Source organism: Staurois parvus, unplaced genomic scaffold, assembly GCF_062004578.1.
Source record: "Staurois parvus isolate SC_StPar_1 unplaced genomic scaffold, SC_StPar_1.0 ptg000347l, whole genome shotgun sequence".
Lineage (NCBI taxonomy): Eukaryota > Metazoa > Chordata > Amphibia > Anura > Ranidae > Staurois > Staurois parvus.
The window spans coordinates 14,724,558-14,742,119 of record NW_028318143.1 but is presented as its reverse complement, the minus strand read 5'-3'; the positions used below and the strand labels follow the sequence as shown (position 1 = coordinate 14,742,119).

General features: G+C 42.8%; 1 protein-coding gene across 4 annotated transcripts in view; it reads right to left on the bottom strand.

The window, feature by feature from the left end:
- Positions 1 to 17,562, bottom strand: part of OSBPL9 (oxysterol binding protein like 9) — a 175,388-nt gene that overhangs the window by 134,993 nt on the left and 22,833 nt on the right. For all 4 annotated transcript variants that reach the window (XM_089684473.1, XM_089684471.1, XM_089684472.1 and 1 more), the window contains exon 3: positions 5,867 to 5,945. In XM_089684473.1, coding sequence (XP_089540599.1) covers positions 5,867 to 5,945 — 79 coding nt within the window. The remainder of the gene's footprint in view (positions 1 to 5,866; positions 5,946 to 17,562) is intronic.

Here is a 17,562-nt window from a genome sequence, read left to right as displayed (position 1 = left end):
TTTTTCTTCACTATAGCTCAGAGAATCAGCTGTCACTTTCCTACCAGCTAAAAGAAACAAATAAGGTTCCTTTTAGTTTATTTCCCTGAATAAAAAAGAAACAATGTTACCTTTTAGTTTCTTACCCGAGATAAAAGAAAAAAAAAAGTTTCCTTTAGCTCCTCGAAAGTGACAGCTAATTCTGTGAGCTATAGTGAAGAAAAAAAAAAAAGCTGGCAATTCGGCACAGACATATAGTAACAGCCAGTGAGGAAGCCTCTCTGTATACACTGCTCCATCACTGTATACACTGCTCCTCTCCTGCCCCCTCCACTGCTCCTCTCCCCACCCCCTTCCCTCTAAAAAGAGGACCTATCACTCATATGCGATCACATAGGGGACTATTGGTCCCCTATGTGATAGCAATAAAATAAGTTAAAAAAAACAAAAAAAACATGAAAAGTAGAAAAAAAAAATTGGAGCCTCCCCACATACGCATACATTTTAGTTTTGGTTCGGTTTTCGGCCACATGCATTCTGAATTTTCAGTATCGGTTGCAGCACCAGAATTTTCATTTAGGTGCACCACTACTATAGATCTACTTTAAGAACTTCTGACTCACAGATTAGAGTAGATTTTATTTATAAGATTATGCTGAAATCTACCATACAACTTTTAAAAGTAGAACTATAGGCAAAACTTTTTTTTTCCCAGAGCGTAATGGAGTGTTAATAACCTCTGTCAGGTTTTTCTGGTATTCTGTGTCCCACTGAGGAGATTTTTCTTCATGTCCTGTCCCATAGCCAAAAAAGGAAGTGAGAGAAAATTCCTGTAAATTAAAGTGAATTTCTTGGGGCCCCCAGGTCAACAGAACTAGTGTCTCCAATGGAAGATTTCCCCTCTGTTACTTTTCTGGGGGCAACGCAAAATTTGGGATTATCTTCTGCTTTCACTTTCAATAATAATGGTCAACAGGACAAATAGAGAGTGAATCTCCCTAAAGGGGGCACATCTCACAAAAAAATCCTAATAGGTGTCCTAATCCATCTTCGCTTTATCCAAAACTAAAAAGGTTTGCATTTAGTAATATTTTAATGTTCTAATCCAACACACACAGTAGCATCTGCTGGGCTCTAACCTAACCAGAAACACCCCAAAAAAGATGAAATCTCAAATGTACCTGTGTACAGCCATAGATAAACATTTAATTACAAAAAATGGACTATTTAGGCTAATTTCCCCAAAAGAATGAGAAAATAAAAGGCCACTTTAACATAGTAAATGTGACAGTGCTGCCAAACACTCCCTTGGCCATTTATAAACACAAAAAAGAGGAATTAGTATTCTGATGCTGTTGAGTGGCGTCTTGTTTACTTCTCAGCTTATTGATATCAGCAAGAGCTTGACTTCCATGTCATCCTCCCTGACACACCAGTCTAATCATGTACATTCAGCTGGATTCTGGGGGCCGCACATGTCATTTACAGGTCTGTCGATGAATAAAGAAAACAGGGAAGCTTCTTATTTTCAGATATTTAGTGGTTAACCTACATTTGAGAAGATTCCTTTCTTGAGATGCTGATGTCAAAGTCAGTACCATTTCTACCAAATATAATATTGCCTAGCCCAATACCATGTACAATGCTAAGCTGTTACAGATTCTGATATTACCCCCATAGATATTAGAAATATGTGATGGGAGAGAGTAAGAATTATTTTCAAAGTTAAGCCATCACATAGTTACAGAATCCAAAACATGTGGGTGGGAAGCCTCAAAAAAGTGTTTGAAAAATAAAAAATTCTCTCTCTCTATATGTACTCTATATTGCCAAAAGTATTGGTCGGCCGGCCTTTACACGCACATGAACTTTAATGGCATCCCAGTCTTAGTCCGAAGGGTTCAATATTGAGTTGGCCCCGCCCTTTGCAGCTATAACAGCTTCAACTCTTCTGGGAAGGCCGTCCACAAGGTTTAGGAGGGTGTCTATGGGAAGGTTTGACCATTCTTCCAGAAGTACATTTGTGAGGTCAGGCACTGATGTCGGACAAGGCGGCCTGGCTCACAGTCACCGCTCTAATTCATCCCAAAGGTGTTCTATCGGTTTGAGGTCTTGGTATGCTGACCCCTTAAGCGTTCCCTTCACTGGAACTAAGGGGACAAGCCCAACCCCTGAAAGACAACCCCACACCATAATCCCCCCTCCACCAAAACTTTACACTTGGCACAATGCTGTCAGGCAAGTATTGTTCTCCTGGCACCCGCCAAACCCAGACACATCCATCGGATTGCCAGACAGAGAAGTGTGATTCACTCCAGAGAACATGTCTCCACTGCTCTGGAGTCCAGTGGCAGCGTGCTTTACACCACAGGATCCAACGCTTTGCATTGCACTTGGTGATGTAACTGCATGTTGCTCAGCCATGGAAACCCATTCCATGAAGGTCTCTATGCACTGTTGTGCTAATCTGAAGGCTACACGAAGTTTGGAGGTCTTTAGCTATTGATTCTGCAGACAGTTGGTGACTTCTGCGCACTGTGCGTTTCAGCATGCGCTGACCCCACTGTCATTTTATGTGGCCTACGACTTGGTGGTTGAGTTGCTGTTGTTCCCAATTGCTTCCACTTTGTTATAATACCACTAACAGTTGACTGTAGAATATTTCGTAGAAAGGAAATTTCACAGATGGACTTATTGTACAGGTGGCAACCTATCACGGTACCACGCTTGAATTCACTGAGCTCCTGAGAGCGACCCATTCTTTCACAGATGTTTGTAGAAGCAGTCTGCGTGGCTAGGTGCTTGATTCTATACACCTGTGGTCATGGAGGTGATTGGATTCAGGTGTTCCATCTATGGAACTATAACTATATCTATCTATATCTCGAATATGTTCTCGTCCCTTTAAGGCAGGAAAAAACTGCATAGGGATCTTGTAATCTTATTTAGTTCTTTCCATGTGAAATACCAGGTTGATCCTGCCTGTAAACTGACTACAGCAGTCATGGCTGCCATTCTTTGATAGCGTGGTCAGTTTATATCTTTTGTCATCGGGCTCTCGGTACAGCATGTCTGTATCTCCCTCTCTCCCTTCCTGCCTTTCCATGGTCTGTGTAAAGCCACTGGGCCTACTTAAGCGTACATCCATGTGAAGGGCCGTGTGTGCCCACACAGGACATCAAGGTGTTCCTTGTATACAAGTGCAGGCAGTTCCAGTCATGTCTTTAGAACACAGTGGCTGCTTGGACAAGCTCCCAATTTAACAGTTGTGCAGGTGCGTGTCCCTGAATGCAAACAGTGTGCATTTGGGGACACACATAATTTGTTTACTTAAAAACATGTTATACTTACCTTCCTTGTGCAATGGCTTTGCACAAAGCAGCCCGATCCTCCTCTTCTGGGGTCCCCCGATTGCACTCCAGGCTCCACCTCTTCAGTGAGTGCTCCCATGGAAAGCCACTTTCCATGGGGGCACTGTGTGGGCTCCCTCCTTAGCAACTCTGTCTGTGTCTATTGACAGAGTGTGCAGCTTGGTCCCGCCCCCTCATCACAGCATTTGATTGACAGCGGCGGGAGCCAATGACTCCCGCCGCTATCAATCTGCCCGGTGAGGAGGGAGACAGTGGTAAGAGCTGCTGCTCAAATGCACATTGCTGGATAGGATAGGGCTCAGGTAACTATAAAAGGGGGTGCTGGGGGGGGGATCCTGCAGCACAGGAGGTTTTTTACCTCAATGCATAGAATGCATTAAGATAAAAAAAAACAAATGTAAGGCTTTAGAACCACTTTAAGCACGCCCACATGAATGACACCAAATTCATACATATACCTAGACTATGATCTAGATCTAAAAGCACAAGGTATTTAAGTTATAGATATATATTTTAATAAAATCTTAATTATCACGTATTTCTGCATACACCTTGATTTCAGCCTCTAGTAAACTCTGCACAGCAGTACTTAGCCAGGCAGAAGGATGATCAGTGCGGAGACAGTCTGGGAGCTATTGCTTTGCACAGTGCTGGCTATGAACATGCTTACACCAGAGGAAAGAAGACTGCTTATGTTTTTAACATGCTGCTGGTTCCTTCAAGACAACAATCTAGTTTTTAGCTGCAGTGTAGTCTGCAGAAAAGTCCAGGATTTGGTTGTGCTGTCTGGCAGGACTGTCTGGACCACAAGACCAACTTAAAAAAAACTACAAATCCTTTGGCTGGTAAAGCCGCTCGTGTAAGAATTTAAAAATGTGCATTTACCAGTTTGTCTGAAGTTCATCATTAGTTTGAGAATCTCACACAGTCTCCCATGTTTCTTTTATGTGTAACTACATTTCTGGTCCATTACCTCTTGCATATTCCTGTCAATGTTTTACAGATGTAAGCATTATCCTTGCCTTTTCAAAACTACTACATATTAGCCTGCATACAGAGAACACAAGCACCTTTTAAAGGGGTAAAAGTATAGGATATATAGCCAGAAGTAAACCAAGCCGAACCAATCCGGATTACTTGTCAATAGCACAGTATGCTGCCATAAATAAAAGTCTGACTCCGAGCACCGTCATCTGCTACAGTCAGGCAGGGCTGCTTCGTGATTGCTGGCACGGGACTTAATCAGCAGAGCGATCACAGGCTCCAATTCAGAATGCCACACAGAACAGTCAAAGCAACTGTGCCGTATCCATTTTCACATAAACACATCCAAAGAGAAGTGAAGTGAAATACAACTGAAATCCTTCAAAAAGGGTATCCAATCCTGTATCAGGAACAAAAGTGTCAATTAAAGAAGACCTCCAGCCATGGCTATATACAAGTGTTTGCCTTTTAGAATTAAAAAGTAATGATCCAAACTAAAAAATGTTGCATCCATGGCAGGGTATTAAGCATAATCTGCAAAGTGTCCAGCTTCCGAAGGTTCTGGAAACCATAAAACAGTGGCCACTCCCTCATTCTACAAAACGCATTGATTAGAAGCCTACTCACAGCTGCTGGCCAGTGATTTGTTGCATTTAGTGGATGTACTGGAGTTCTCCTTCAAGGTATAGAAGCATTTAGCCATAATATAATTAATGTGCCACAACCATAAGTAATAGGGCCCACACTGATGAAGAGTGTGTGTGCGGAGTATGCTGGAGTAATTCCCCAACAGGGACCACATGTCCCAGCATACCCTGCACGACTTCCCACCCTTGCTGCACAGGCTACGTCTGAAGCAGTCCTAGCAGAAGCATGCAGCAGGATTAAACATGCAGAATCAAACCAGGTTTACAATCAACAGCTGTGTTTGTTCACTTCCACTGCGTAGCAAACTTCGTGCATATAACGAGCCGAGCACATCAAGAGTTCCACCTTACCCTTTCTACGGTTGAGCCACAGCATGCAATGCCGAAACATAGCAGTGACAGACGGCATTGATTTGTGAAGTTATGATCGGAAATGGTTAGGAAAGCATTGAAATGGTGACAGAGAAATGCAGATGAGAGAAAAGAGAAAACTTGCAGTCTCTGAGCACAACTCCACCTTAGGAAGGCCACGGCAGGTAGATTACAGTGTAGACAGGCTGCCTATGGATTTATTCCCGTACAAAGACTCCACAGGCATTCCCTCTGGCAGGCTCTCCAAGTGAAAAGCAGAGTGGATGCAGACAGCACAATGCAGAGTTGGCTTCCATGAGTCAGCTGCTGAAATAGGAAATGCTTCCAATCTTCTGGTCTTATTCATGTCTAGCACGTATCTACCCACTGCAAAGCAACACGCTATCCCATCCCAACACAAGTATCCACAGTGCTGAGACCAGCAACCCGGGCTGTCGCAACTGCAATCTGCAAGGCAGGGAGCACACCACGCACACACAGCAACACAAACAAGAGGTAGAATTTTTTGCTCACCCTGAAAATGAAAGGTTTTCTGATCGACGGTTATAGTAAAGGTGCTGTCGTCCTCATCGTCAATACCAATCACAGCCCCCTGTGGAACAAAGAGGAGAATGCTGAGCAGAGTAGCAGTGACATCAGCAGTACATACAGTATTACTACAGCACTGCAGCAGAGCAGCCAGGAGGGAGGACCACGTAGTAGGAAGGAATGTGCAATTAGCTTGCAAGCTTCCTTGCGTTCCACATTTAATAAACTGAAGAGGGTAGGAACGTGACCACCTTCCTGGCACAGCTCCATAGGCCTGGAGAAAAGAGAACAATGATGTAAGCAGCTATTAAAAAAAAAACTCAAAAAACTTAAAATACAACTTGATGCAATCTGAAAAGGTTTCCTACACCAACTACGATTTTATGTTCTGAAGGCTTGTATAAACAGGAGGAAGAATTTGACACAGTTCATAGTTGTGACATATACAGTAGTCAAACCTAAAAGCCAGCAGACTCTTTAGAAAGGAAGAAAAAAAAAAAAAAAAAAAAAAATTATATATATATATATATATATATATATATATATATATATATATATATATATTTATTATACAGTATTTATAAAGCACCAATAGTTCGCTCAGTGCTGTACATTACAAAGGGGGACAGAACAATACCAATACAATGCAAAACATGAGGGGATCGAGGGCCCTGCTCTTTCGAGCTTACAATCTAGGATATATAGATATATATATATAGATATATATATATATATATATATACAGTCATGGCCGAAATTGTTGGCACCCTTGATATTTCTCCAGGAAATCATGTATTTCTCACGAAACGTATTGCATTAACACATGTTTTGCTATACACATGTTTATTCCCTTTGTGTGTATTGGGACAAAACAAAAAAAGGGAGGAAAGAAAGCAAATTCGACATAATGTCACACAAACCTCCAAAAATGGGCTGGACAAAAGTATTGGCACCCTTTCACAACTGCGGATAAATAAGAATGTTACAAGCATGTGATGCTCCTGTAAACTCACCTGGGGCAAGTAACAGGTGTGGGCAATATAGAAATCACACCTGAAAGCAGATAAAAAGGAGAGACGTTCACTTAACCTTTGCATTGTGTGTCTGTCTGTGCCACACTAAGCATGGACAACAGAAAGAGGAGACGAGAACTGTCTGAGGACCTGAGAACCAAAATTGTGGCAAAATATCAACAATCTCAAGGTTACAAGTCCATCTCCAGAGAACTAGATTTGCCTTTGTCCACAGTGCGCAACATTATCAAGAAGTTTGCAACCCATGGCACTGTAGCTAATCTCCCTGGTCGTGGACGGATGAGGAAAATTGATGAAAGATTGCAACGCAGAATAGTCCGGATGGTGGATAAGCAGCCCCAAACATGTTCCAAAGACATTCAAGCTGTCCTGCAGGCTCAGGGAGCATCAGTGTCAGCGCGAACTATCCGTCGACATTTAAATGAAATGAAACGCTATGGCAGGAGACCCAGGAGGACCCCACTGCTGACACAGAGACATAAAAAAGCAAGACTACAGTTTGCCAAAATGTACTTGAGTAAGCCAAAAGCCTTCTGGGAAAACGTCTTGTGGACAGATGAGACCAAGATAGAGCTTTTCGGTAAAGCACATCATTCTACTGTTTACCGAAAACGGAATGAGGCCTACAAAGAACAAAACACAGTACCTACGGTAAAATATGGTGGAGGTTCAATGATGTTTTGGGGTTGTTTTGCTGCCTCTGGCACTGGGTGCCTTGACTGTGTGCAAGGCATCATGAAATCTGAGGATTACCAAAGGATTTTGGGTCGCACTGTAGGGCCCAGTGTCAGAAAGCTGGGTTTGCGTCCAAGATCCTGGGTCTTCCAGCAGGACAATGACCCCAAACATACGTCAAAAAGCACTCAGAAATGGATGGCAAAGAAGCGCTGGAGAGTTCTGAAGTGGCCAGCAATGAGCCCAGATCTAAATCCCATTGAACACCTGTGGAGAGATCTTAAAATTGCTGTTGGGAAAAGGTGTCCTTCCAATAAGAGAGACCTGGAGCTGTTTGCAAAGGAAGAGTGGTCCAAAATTCCGGGTGAGAGGTGTCAGAAGCTTATTGATGGTTATAGGAAGCGACTGATTTCAGTTATGTTTTCCAAAGGGTGTGCAACCAAATATTAAGTTAAGGGTGCCAATACTTTTGTCCAGCCCATTTTTGGGGTTTTGTGTGACATTATGTCATATTTGCTTTTCTGCCTCTGTTTTATATTTGTTCCAATACATACAAAGGGAATAAACATGTGTATAGCAAAACATGTGTTAATGCAATACCTTTTTTGTGTGAAATACTTGATTTTCAGGAAAAATATCAAGGGTGCCAACAATTTCGGCCATGACTGTATATATATATATATAAATAAAATATTTTATTTTTTTTCATTTTCTTTTTTTCATTTATTCATTAATATATCTAATTATTTTTATAGAAAATATATTTTAATGTGTAAATATACAAATACACACACACTACATTAAAGCTGGCCCAAAACACATACATACACACATCTGCCATTATTAAGTGTTCTTGCATGGCAAGACCACTTACTGTTATCGCACATATATATTCTTATAGCCAATTTTACCACCCTAACTCCTCCCACAGTTTTTACACTACATAGACAGTAATATACCGAAACGTGCGGATTGTTCCCGATTGGTGTGCTATTGCTTTGTGGAACGTTTCGCCAAATGGTTCACGAAATATCGGCGTTTTTGTGGTGAAATTGGTCCCATAGGAATGAATGGTGGAATATTCAAAACTAGAGTGGGAGCTGACAAAAGCTAGAGTGTGAGCTGAAAAATCAGGACATGATTTCTAAACCGACATCACTCCCTCCTTTTCAAGCTGACTTACACAAATCTTATCTCAAAACGTTCAGCTATCCCTGCTGCCACTAAAAATGTCCACGGCTAAGCCATAGTCCTGATAGTTTTCACAATATGGCCATTTTTTTTGCAACTCACGCCACCCATTGACATTCATTGAATCTGTACTCTAGCCACCTCAAATTTGAAGGGCAATTTCTAAACTGTGACTTCATTTTTAATATTTCAGAGACATACTATGCAACAAAATGTAGGTCTGGGTCTTGTGATTCTCACAATATAAAGCTCTTCACTGTAGGATTTATAGTTTTTAAAACTACGACCATTTGAAGACGCCAGTGACGTGAGCAATTTGGAGCAGTTCGTTTTTAACCGCTACTCACTCCAAACACTCCACACAGTTACTCTGCCCACTCCATAAAGTTACTCTGTCCAGTCCAACCTTTTCACACCTACTCAAGCCACTCCACCCAGTTACTCCGCCCACTCCAGTTGTAGACTACTGGTGGAGGCAAGAACACTTCACACAATTTCCCCAGAAATTATAGCTTTTCTAGTTATTATTATACAGTATTGATATAGCGCCTACAGTTTGTTCAGCGCTGTGCATTATAATGGAAGACAGTACACAAGACAGTACAGTAACAATACACGAGGGGTTCGAGGGCCCTGCTCCTTGGAGCTTACAATCTAGGAGCCATTCTCTTAGCATTTTAAAAGGAAACTCTACTGAGGGGTCTATTTATCGATGCTTTCACCCAAGATTTACCAAAATTTTCCCCATAAATGTCTACTAAAAAATGGGTGACTCTTGGGTCAAAACACTGTCAAATCAAAACCAAAAACATTGCCATTGCTGCAATCTTTCCAAAGATACTAGTCATCTGGCTCTATTGTTGATCCAATTAAATTTAAAAAAATGTTTAAAGTGGTTGTAAACCCTGACATATACCCAGTTAGGTGACTGGCCTCAGGTGATACACAGAGATTAAACAAATCATCCTACATAAGTTGTACCTGTTTATATGCAGTCTTCTCTTCATTTATTCAAAGTGCTGAATTTTATAGCTTGTCTGAGAGTTCAGAAAAGAAAAGAAAAAAAAGAAGGGGAGGGAGGTGGAGAGTTGAAATTACACACTGCAGAGCTCAGTGAGGAGAGCTCTGTGAGCTGACTGGAGGGAAGGGACACCCCCCCCCCCCTCCACACAGGAACAGAGCTGAACCTGTCAATCTGCTGGGGGTCCCTCCCCTGTCACCATTTTTATCTTAGTGCCAGGAAAGCTTGTCAGAAATTATTCATGTTGATAGCAGAACGAAGAAGCAGACAGAAATGACACTTAGTGCTCTTAATTGAGACAAGTGCACATTATAGAGGGATATACCTTGTTCATATTTCATGCCTGTGGTTTACAACCACTTTAAGTAACTGAGCTGTAACAAGTCAGCAGATTGAAAGAACTGACTTTATTGGCTGTCCACTTTTAGGGTAAGCAAATGAAGTGAGGTTGTCAATTTGTTCCTGGCTTCACTATGTAGTCAGTCACCGACTGAGAAGAAGCATACAGGATTGAAATTCTTTTTTTTTCCTTCAGACTTTAGAGGTTACACGTTTGTTCCAGGTCAGTGACTTCCTAGACACAGAAGCCAGAATCAATACAGTTCCAGACCCTATCCCTGCAAAGATCATATCCCAATGGCAGACTCCATATTTCTCTTCCACATTCCTTCTGGGGATTAAAACCCAATATCTAAAAAGTACTCCATCTTCAAGCTCAGGAGATCCATTCGAACAGACTGCAGACAGAATTACATATTTTACAAGCCTCTGGCATATGGAGGCCCACATGTGAACACCAACATTAGCAGTTACCAGCAAAGCTCAACATAAAAAGCACCAAAAAAAAAAAAGATATCATCCAAGGTATGACTAGCACTAATCAAAGTGTCAAAAAGAGTACCAACATCAACATCCAAGATCCAAGACAGACAGCAAATGTCTCTTCGGTAACTTTTTACAGTACCTTATAGCTGCTAAATGGTAAAATGCTCAGAGCCTTTCCTAGTGTAGTGGAACTCTCTCTCCCAACTTGTATGGCCGTCTCCTACTGTCTTCCGTTCAACACTCATTTCTTTAGGCAAGCCCATCTTGGCTCTAGCTAGCAACTGAAGCTAAAGCTGACCATATATGGAGCAACTTTCTTTCCTGCAACCACAGATTGCAGGAAATAAATAGGCTTGGTTTCCCCATTGAAAGTGACTGTGTTGATGGGGAAACCGAGCCACCTTTTCCTGCAACCCGTGCGGGGAATCCCTCCCACAGAGTCATTGTGTTCTCCCAGCAGGGTAGAGGGGAGCTTTCCTTGCTGAGGAACACAGTGGTCACTGAAAGCAGCTATAACAGCAGCTAGCTATAGTCGCATGTAAAATCCGACAGGCTGGTTGTACCAAAGTTGATCGATAGATCAACTTGGTTACCTTCAGCCTGCCCATACATGGTTCAAATCTTGGCCGATTCCTGCTGAACCGTCCCGAGATTTGAATAGTCTATGACCAGCTTTACTTTCTTGAACAACTCATCCCCCCACACAAGTATTACCTTTTGTATCACTTCCCCTTCCCTTTAGATTGGACGCTCTCACAAGCAGGGCCCTCTCATCTTGAATTGCAGTGTAATTTCAACTGTACCGTCAATGCTAAAGCTATGCAAAAACTGATGGTGCTATATAAATCCTATATAATGATAGAATACAGTAATTAAAATGGGAATATCTGCAAAAGTGAAGTAAATATTAGGCCCAAACTTTTTTCTAGTTTAGACTGGGGCAGAATTACAACACCTATAAGGTTTTTACTGTATTCAGTGCTTTGTTTGAAGATTTGTCCGAGTTGCTGTTGGGAGAGGTACCAGGACACACGTGAGGGTAAATACCTCTAAGAGAGCCCCGGACAGCAATAAAAACCCAGGAGGAATTTGAATCCGAATTCTAAAATTAGAAAAAGAATTTTGCCCAACATGTTGTACTTACCTGCTCTATGTAATGGTTTTGCACAGAGTAACCCGTCCTCTTTCTCTTGTCCCCTCCTCCTCCCCCCTGCTGAGTGCCCTCAGGGGCACTCATGCGTGTTCGGTCCTGAGTATTGCTCTGTGTGTCCATAAGACACACAAAGAGTGGCTCAACCCCAACCCCTCCTCACGGGCTGTGCTTGACAATTGTGTGAGCAAATGGCTCCCACGGTTGTGCCTGAGCCAATGAGGAGGGAGAGAGCTGAGGCCCTCATACACATCACTGGATTGAGATCGGGTAAGTATTGGGTGGCTGAAGGGAAGCTGCACACTGAAGCCTTTAGAACTACTTTAAAAGTTTGAACATATTTTATTTTAAAAGAAGGACTCTGGGATAGGCAAACAAAAAAAATAAAAATCACCCATTAATACACGCCTCTACACAAAACATTTAGGAAAAAAGTCTACTTTGAATTACAGAGACGAGGTCATGAAAATTCAAAGATAACAGCATCTTCTCCACCAAGGAGGTGGTGTAATAGCCAGGATTACATCATATCCTATCCTCTCTCTGCAGTGAAAGGAAACTACAGTTCCCATCAACCACAGGGAATTGTAATGAATGTGGGCGGGTACACTAGACCTGTATATGTTGGATGTGTCTGAGAGTCTCGGTCAGCCCACCACTGCAAGTGGGACTGAATTGCATCACTACTTCCTGGAGAAATAACTACAGAAGGGATGTGCCTAAACTTGTGGCTGGGGGGAATAGGAGGCATAGCAGACACTGGTGTAAAAAACAGGAAACCAAAAAAGAATTATTGGTTTGATTTGAAAATGAGTAGGTATTTCAGAGCAACTACTGAGTGAACCAGAAGATGGATGACATATTCAGTGAACGTAGAAAATCAGCAACAAGGACATGTAAAGAATTTTTTTGCCCAGAGTTCTGCTTTAAGCCTTAGCTTTAGAGTACCCACACATTATAATGAAACTTTGATTTAAAATTATTTTTATAAATTAAATGAATGAAGGTAATTTTGCTTTGCTTTTAATAGATTAAAGCAAAACAAAATGAGAACTTTTGGGGACTTTTTGATAATGTACTGTGACTGGTATAATCAAGCAAATGTTTCTTTATTTGATATTTTATATTACTGGATAATCAAATGAAAACCTAAAAACAGAATGTATTGGAAGCAACTGATTTGCATTCGCTTTAGGTCAGTGTCAAATGAATCAAAAACAGCAAACACAATGGTATCAAAAGAAAGAAAATGCTAGCAAATGTGTTCAAACTTTGAATTTAAAAAGAAAGCAATAAAACATATTCAAGTAAATAATGAAATGTGTGTATGACGCAGCAGGCAGGGAACTGTGGTTCCAATAGCACAGGAACATTCCAGGAATCTTACATAATCACTGACTGACACGGCTCTTGCTCAGCCCCGATCATTAATATGCAATAAAACTACAGCATAATGAATAATAAAATGAACACATTACATGAAAAACACAGATAAGCACCTGCTTTCATGTGACAGTGCTGACCAATTAGAATCACTCTACTCCATACTGGCTGCACAGTATGGAGAGGTGACTAAAAAAGAATAAAAATAAACATCAGCAGCAACAAAGTCTGTAGTGGCTGACCTGATAACAGGACACTTACCTGTCGAGGAATCCAGCGTCGTTGTCACACAGGCTAGTTCTTCACTAACCTTCAGGCTGCCAGCAGCTTCACACCCGGCTGCCCACTGTGCATATGTGAGCTGTGCTGCACTTTGTGAATGGTCCTGCAGACTTCTGGGACCAGTAATGTGTCCCAAAAGACTGAAGGGAGGGAGGGGAGAGAACTTTTGCTGGGATCACCTAGGTAATCCAAGTGAAAGTGGGAGTGGGTACCTGTCAAAACTAGGTACTCACTCCTCCTCCCCCACAAAAAAGTTGCATGTCAAACATGGCGGTGGGAGGGGTTGTACTAAAAGTATAAAAGTAGAACTTCCTCTTATGGGTGCTGTGCCACTTTAACAGCCATTGCAAACCCCCAAACCAGTGGGGCAGCGTGAGGGGGACCCAGACATCACAGGATTGCCGGAGGCAAGTACAGCGAGACGAGCGTTAGGTCACCTTACAGTTTTTTTTTTTTTTTGTAAAGGTGACCACCAAGTTAAATCAAAATTTAAGCAGACAGTGAAAAATACATTTACATGTAGGAAAACAAAAGAACTCGGATCCTGTTTACAAAAAGACTAACCTGGCTGATATGACTCATTAATGGTCACTGTCAGCAACTCCTACTGACTCATATGGGCTTATACAATAGGTCAACAATGATGTCAAAGAGTGGAAACTCACTGCAGTCTTCTGTAGGAAAATCACATAATTATGAAGAAGTGTTTTGGAGGGTATACACAGTATATGTAGGTGAAGGCAAATCATTTTTTTTTTTATTCAGTTTCAATAGTGTAGAGAAGCGTTACACCTTTTATCAAGTTTTTATTGTTGTCGGTGTAAAGATTCGCTCCTGTCCTGGTGATCACGGACGCTAGGTGAAAGTCACATTTCCGAGTTGTCACCACAGGTGAGGGAAAACCATGCAATAAGGGACATCTGTCCTTGTGACAACTCTCTAAGGCAGTGTTTCTCAACCTTTTTTCAGTCAAGGCACCTTTAAAATTCTGCATCATCTCAAGTCACCCCATTTGAAGCGTACAAAGTTAAACAAATTTTTTTTTGGTTTTTCTAGACGCACCAACATCCACACGTGGGCCACCTAACATTAGAGGCAACAAAGCAAATACACCTCTGCCCACTGGTACTGACTAGTATTCCAGCATCTCTCTTCTCCCTCATTCAGCTCAGGTAGCCCCAATGCTGACAGAGGGGCAGGGAAGGTGCAAACAAGGACATCTTCAAGCCGGCAGCCAGCCCTCACAGTGCCCAAGGATGTACTGCTGCAGGGATGTGCAAATCATATCACCTGATGCCTGGGACATGCAGCTCCGGGCGCAAGGCAGAGGTTTTATTTTTTACATTTAGCTGTAAGCAGCAGGTTTACTTTATGTGGTGCGATTTTCATGTCAGTTTTCAATGTGACTGCCAAAAGGTAGTTCAGCAGTTCAGGTGCAATTCAAATCTGTATTATAGCCACTTCTATGCAAAACCGGCTATGAATGGCATCCTATGTGAACAGTTTTCTCAGAATGCCACTATACTCTGTGCTGTGAGAGTTTGGAATGCATTGCTCCAAACTTACACAGGATCCTTTTTTTTTTTTTAACCCAATCAAAATCGCACTGCATAGATGTGAACATCCTTCATAGAAAATAATGTATTCTCAAATGCCATGCGAATCTATGCCTTTCAGATTGCATTTGATCTGCATCAGATTCACATCAGTGTGAACCGGGATGAAGGTTCCATTCATACCTGAGTGTTTTGGGATCGCGTTAGAATTGCTGCGCTTCAGGGGCAATGTGGCCGAGATGTGAACAGGATAAGCCGCACTTCGCCAGAGCTCCTCGGCTGCCATCCTGAAACTTACAGACTGGCTTTAATCCTTTGCCCACATCTGCCACAAGTTCCCCCATTCGAGGATGCCTTCCTCTTCACAGCTCATCACCCGCTTGTACTCCAGCCCTCCCTGATCGGATTCAGCGGTGGCCATCTTGCCCGCAAAACAGTCAGTGGCGGCCAAGGTGGCGAGCACACATTCTTCTCCAGAGCCGGGCAAGCCTACCAGTTCTGATCTCCTGGCGGTCATAACATCCTGTAAGGAGTCACTCATTTTGAAGATAGACTTTCTTTCCACTGACATAAGCCTGATACGCCATAACATGGAGAAATTCAGATCCCGCTTGTGTGAAGCCGAGGGCCGGATATCCCAGGCTGAGAATACCACTGCTGCGGATTCTAGGGGCTCCATGCCCTCCAAAGGCAGGAACAAGCCCAACAAGATAAGGCTATCGACACCAAAAGCCGACTCCACCACAATAATCTGCGGACCCTGGGCCTACCTGAGAGAGCTGAAGGCCTCCAGCCGACGGAGTTTGTGGAGCAATTCCTAAATCACACTACTGGGCCTAGAAAATCTCCGGCCCAACTTCATTGTGGAATGGGCTCATAGGGTGCCCCCTGCTCCCGATTCTGGGAGCTCCACTGCCCTTTCCTCCTGAAATTGTTCAACTATCGAGATAGAGATACGATCCTCACCCGTGCCAGGAATAGCCTGGACCTGACCTTCAAAAACAAGACCTCCTTGTTCCCAGATTATTCTCTTGAGATCCAACAGTGCCTATGCTCCTTTACAGATGTCCACAAACACCTCTGTGACAAGGGTCTCACCTACAGCCTACTGTTCCCAAGGAGTTCCCCCTTGTTCTGTTCCTGCAGATACACTATACGCTACCTGAGGGGTCCCAGCTTACCCTCTGTTCACTGTATCCTTTATGACCATTGTTGTTCCTTCTACCCTGTTCTTTTTCCTGGCCAAGCCAGAGGTGATCACAAGTGCTTTCATAGTTCCTGCTGCATGAGCTGGTGCTTTACCCTTTCCAGCAATGGGCACTCACTGCAGAGCTCTGAGCTTTCCTGTGGTGGATGCACCCACAGTTGCTTATGTTAATGCCTTGGACATGTTATCCTCTGGACCCCCTCGAAGTAGAGTTGTGACGCTCATGGTGGATCCGAATCTATCCCTGGTCCTCCCCACTGAACAGTAGACTTTCTTGTGACTGGTTTTTGTTCAGGGTATAGGCCCTGCTCACCTCACCCTCCTTTTTGAGTCGTGGCTAGCATGTGCTAGGATATATGCACTTGCGCTCTGTAATTTATGCTTTCAAAGTGTTGGCTTCCTCCTGGTTTGCTGCCCCTTGGGCCCTTCTCCTCCCCATTGCTTGCATATGTTCAGGATGTCCGATACCTTCCCAGTGGCCTTTCCGATCACGCCCCTATGGAAGTTTTTTCTGTGAGTCATGCACACCCGCAATAATGCTCTGTGGAGACTTGGGGCCCACTGGATCTTGCATCCAGAAGTTGAGGAACAGATACTCTCCATGGTTGAGGATTACTGGTTTAGGAACAAGGGCTCCTCTTCCCATAAAATAGTGTGGGACGCTTTTAAGGCATTCACGAGAGGACAGTATATCTTCGCTATTGCGGCAATTCATGAAAATCAGGCCTCCAATTACCAGGCATTGCAAGAGACTATAAAAACTAATTTACATGCAACCGATCCCACCCCCCCATATTTTTGATGCCCTTATGGCTGCTAAAAGAGACCTATCTACATATGGCTGAAATCATGAAGTTAGACTTCCGTAAACAGACAATTTACGAACAGGGGGATCGCAATGGGAGATTCTTGGCTTTGCTGACCCAACAGGACACACCTTTAACCATTATCCGAGATCAAAACCTTAGATGATGTGAATGTCACCTCCCTGGATGGTATTTTTTTGGGAATTCAAACATTTCTATAATAATTTATTTTCCCTTTCCCTGCAGCCTGATTGTGACCAAGCTTCCATGCACCCCCCCCCCCTCTGGATTTGGTGGCTTTGGGCTGGCTCTCAGATATGGATCAGGACTTGTTGTTGATCCCCAACACAGGGGAAGAAGTGTTTACTGCCATACACTCTTTTCCCAGTGGAAAAAAAAAAAAAAAAAAATTTGCAGTACTTCTACCCACAATCTCAAAACGCCATTATTTTCAGATGGTACCAAAAATGCAGTGCAGTTTTGCTGCGACTCTTGCATGATTTATCACACGGGAAATCTGCCGTGATGCGATTGTGTTTATAGTGCATTTT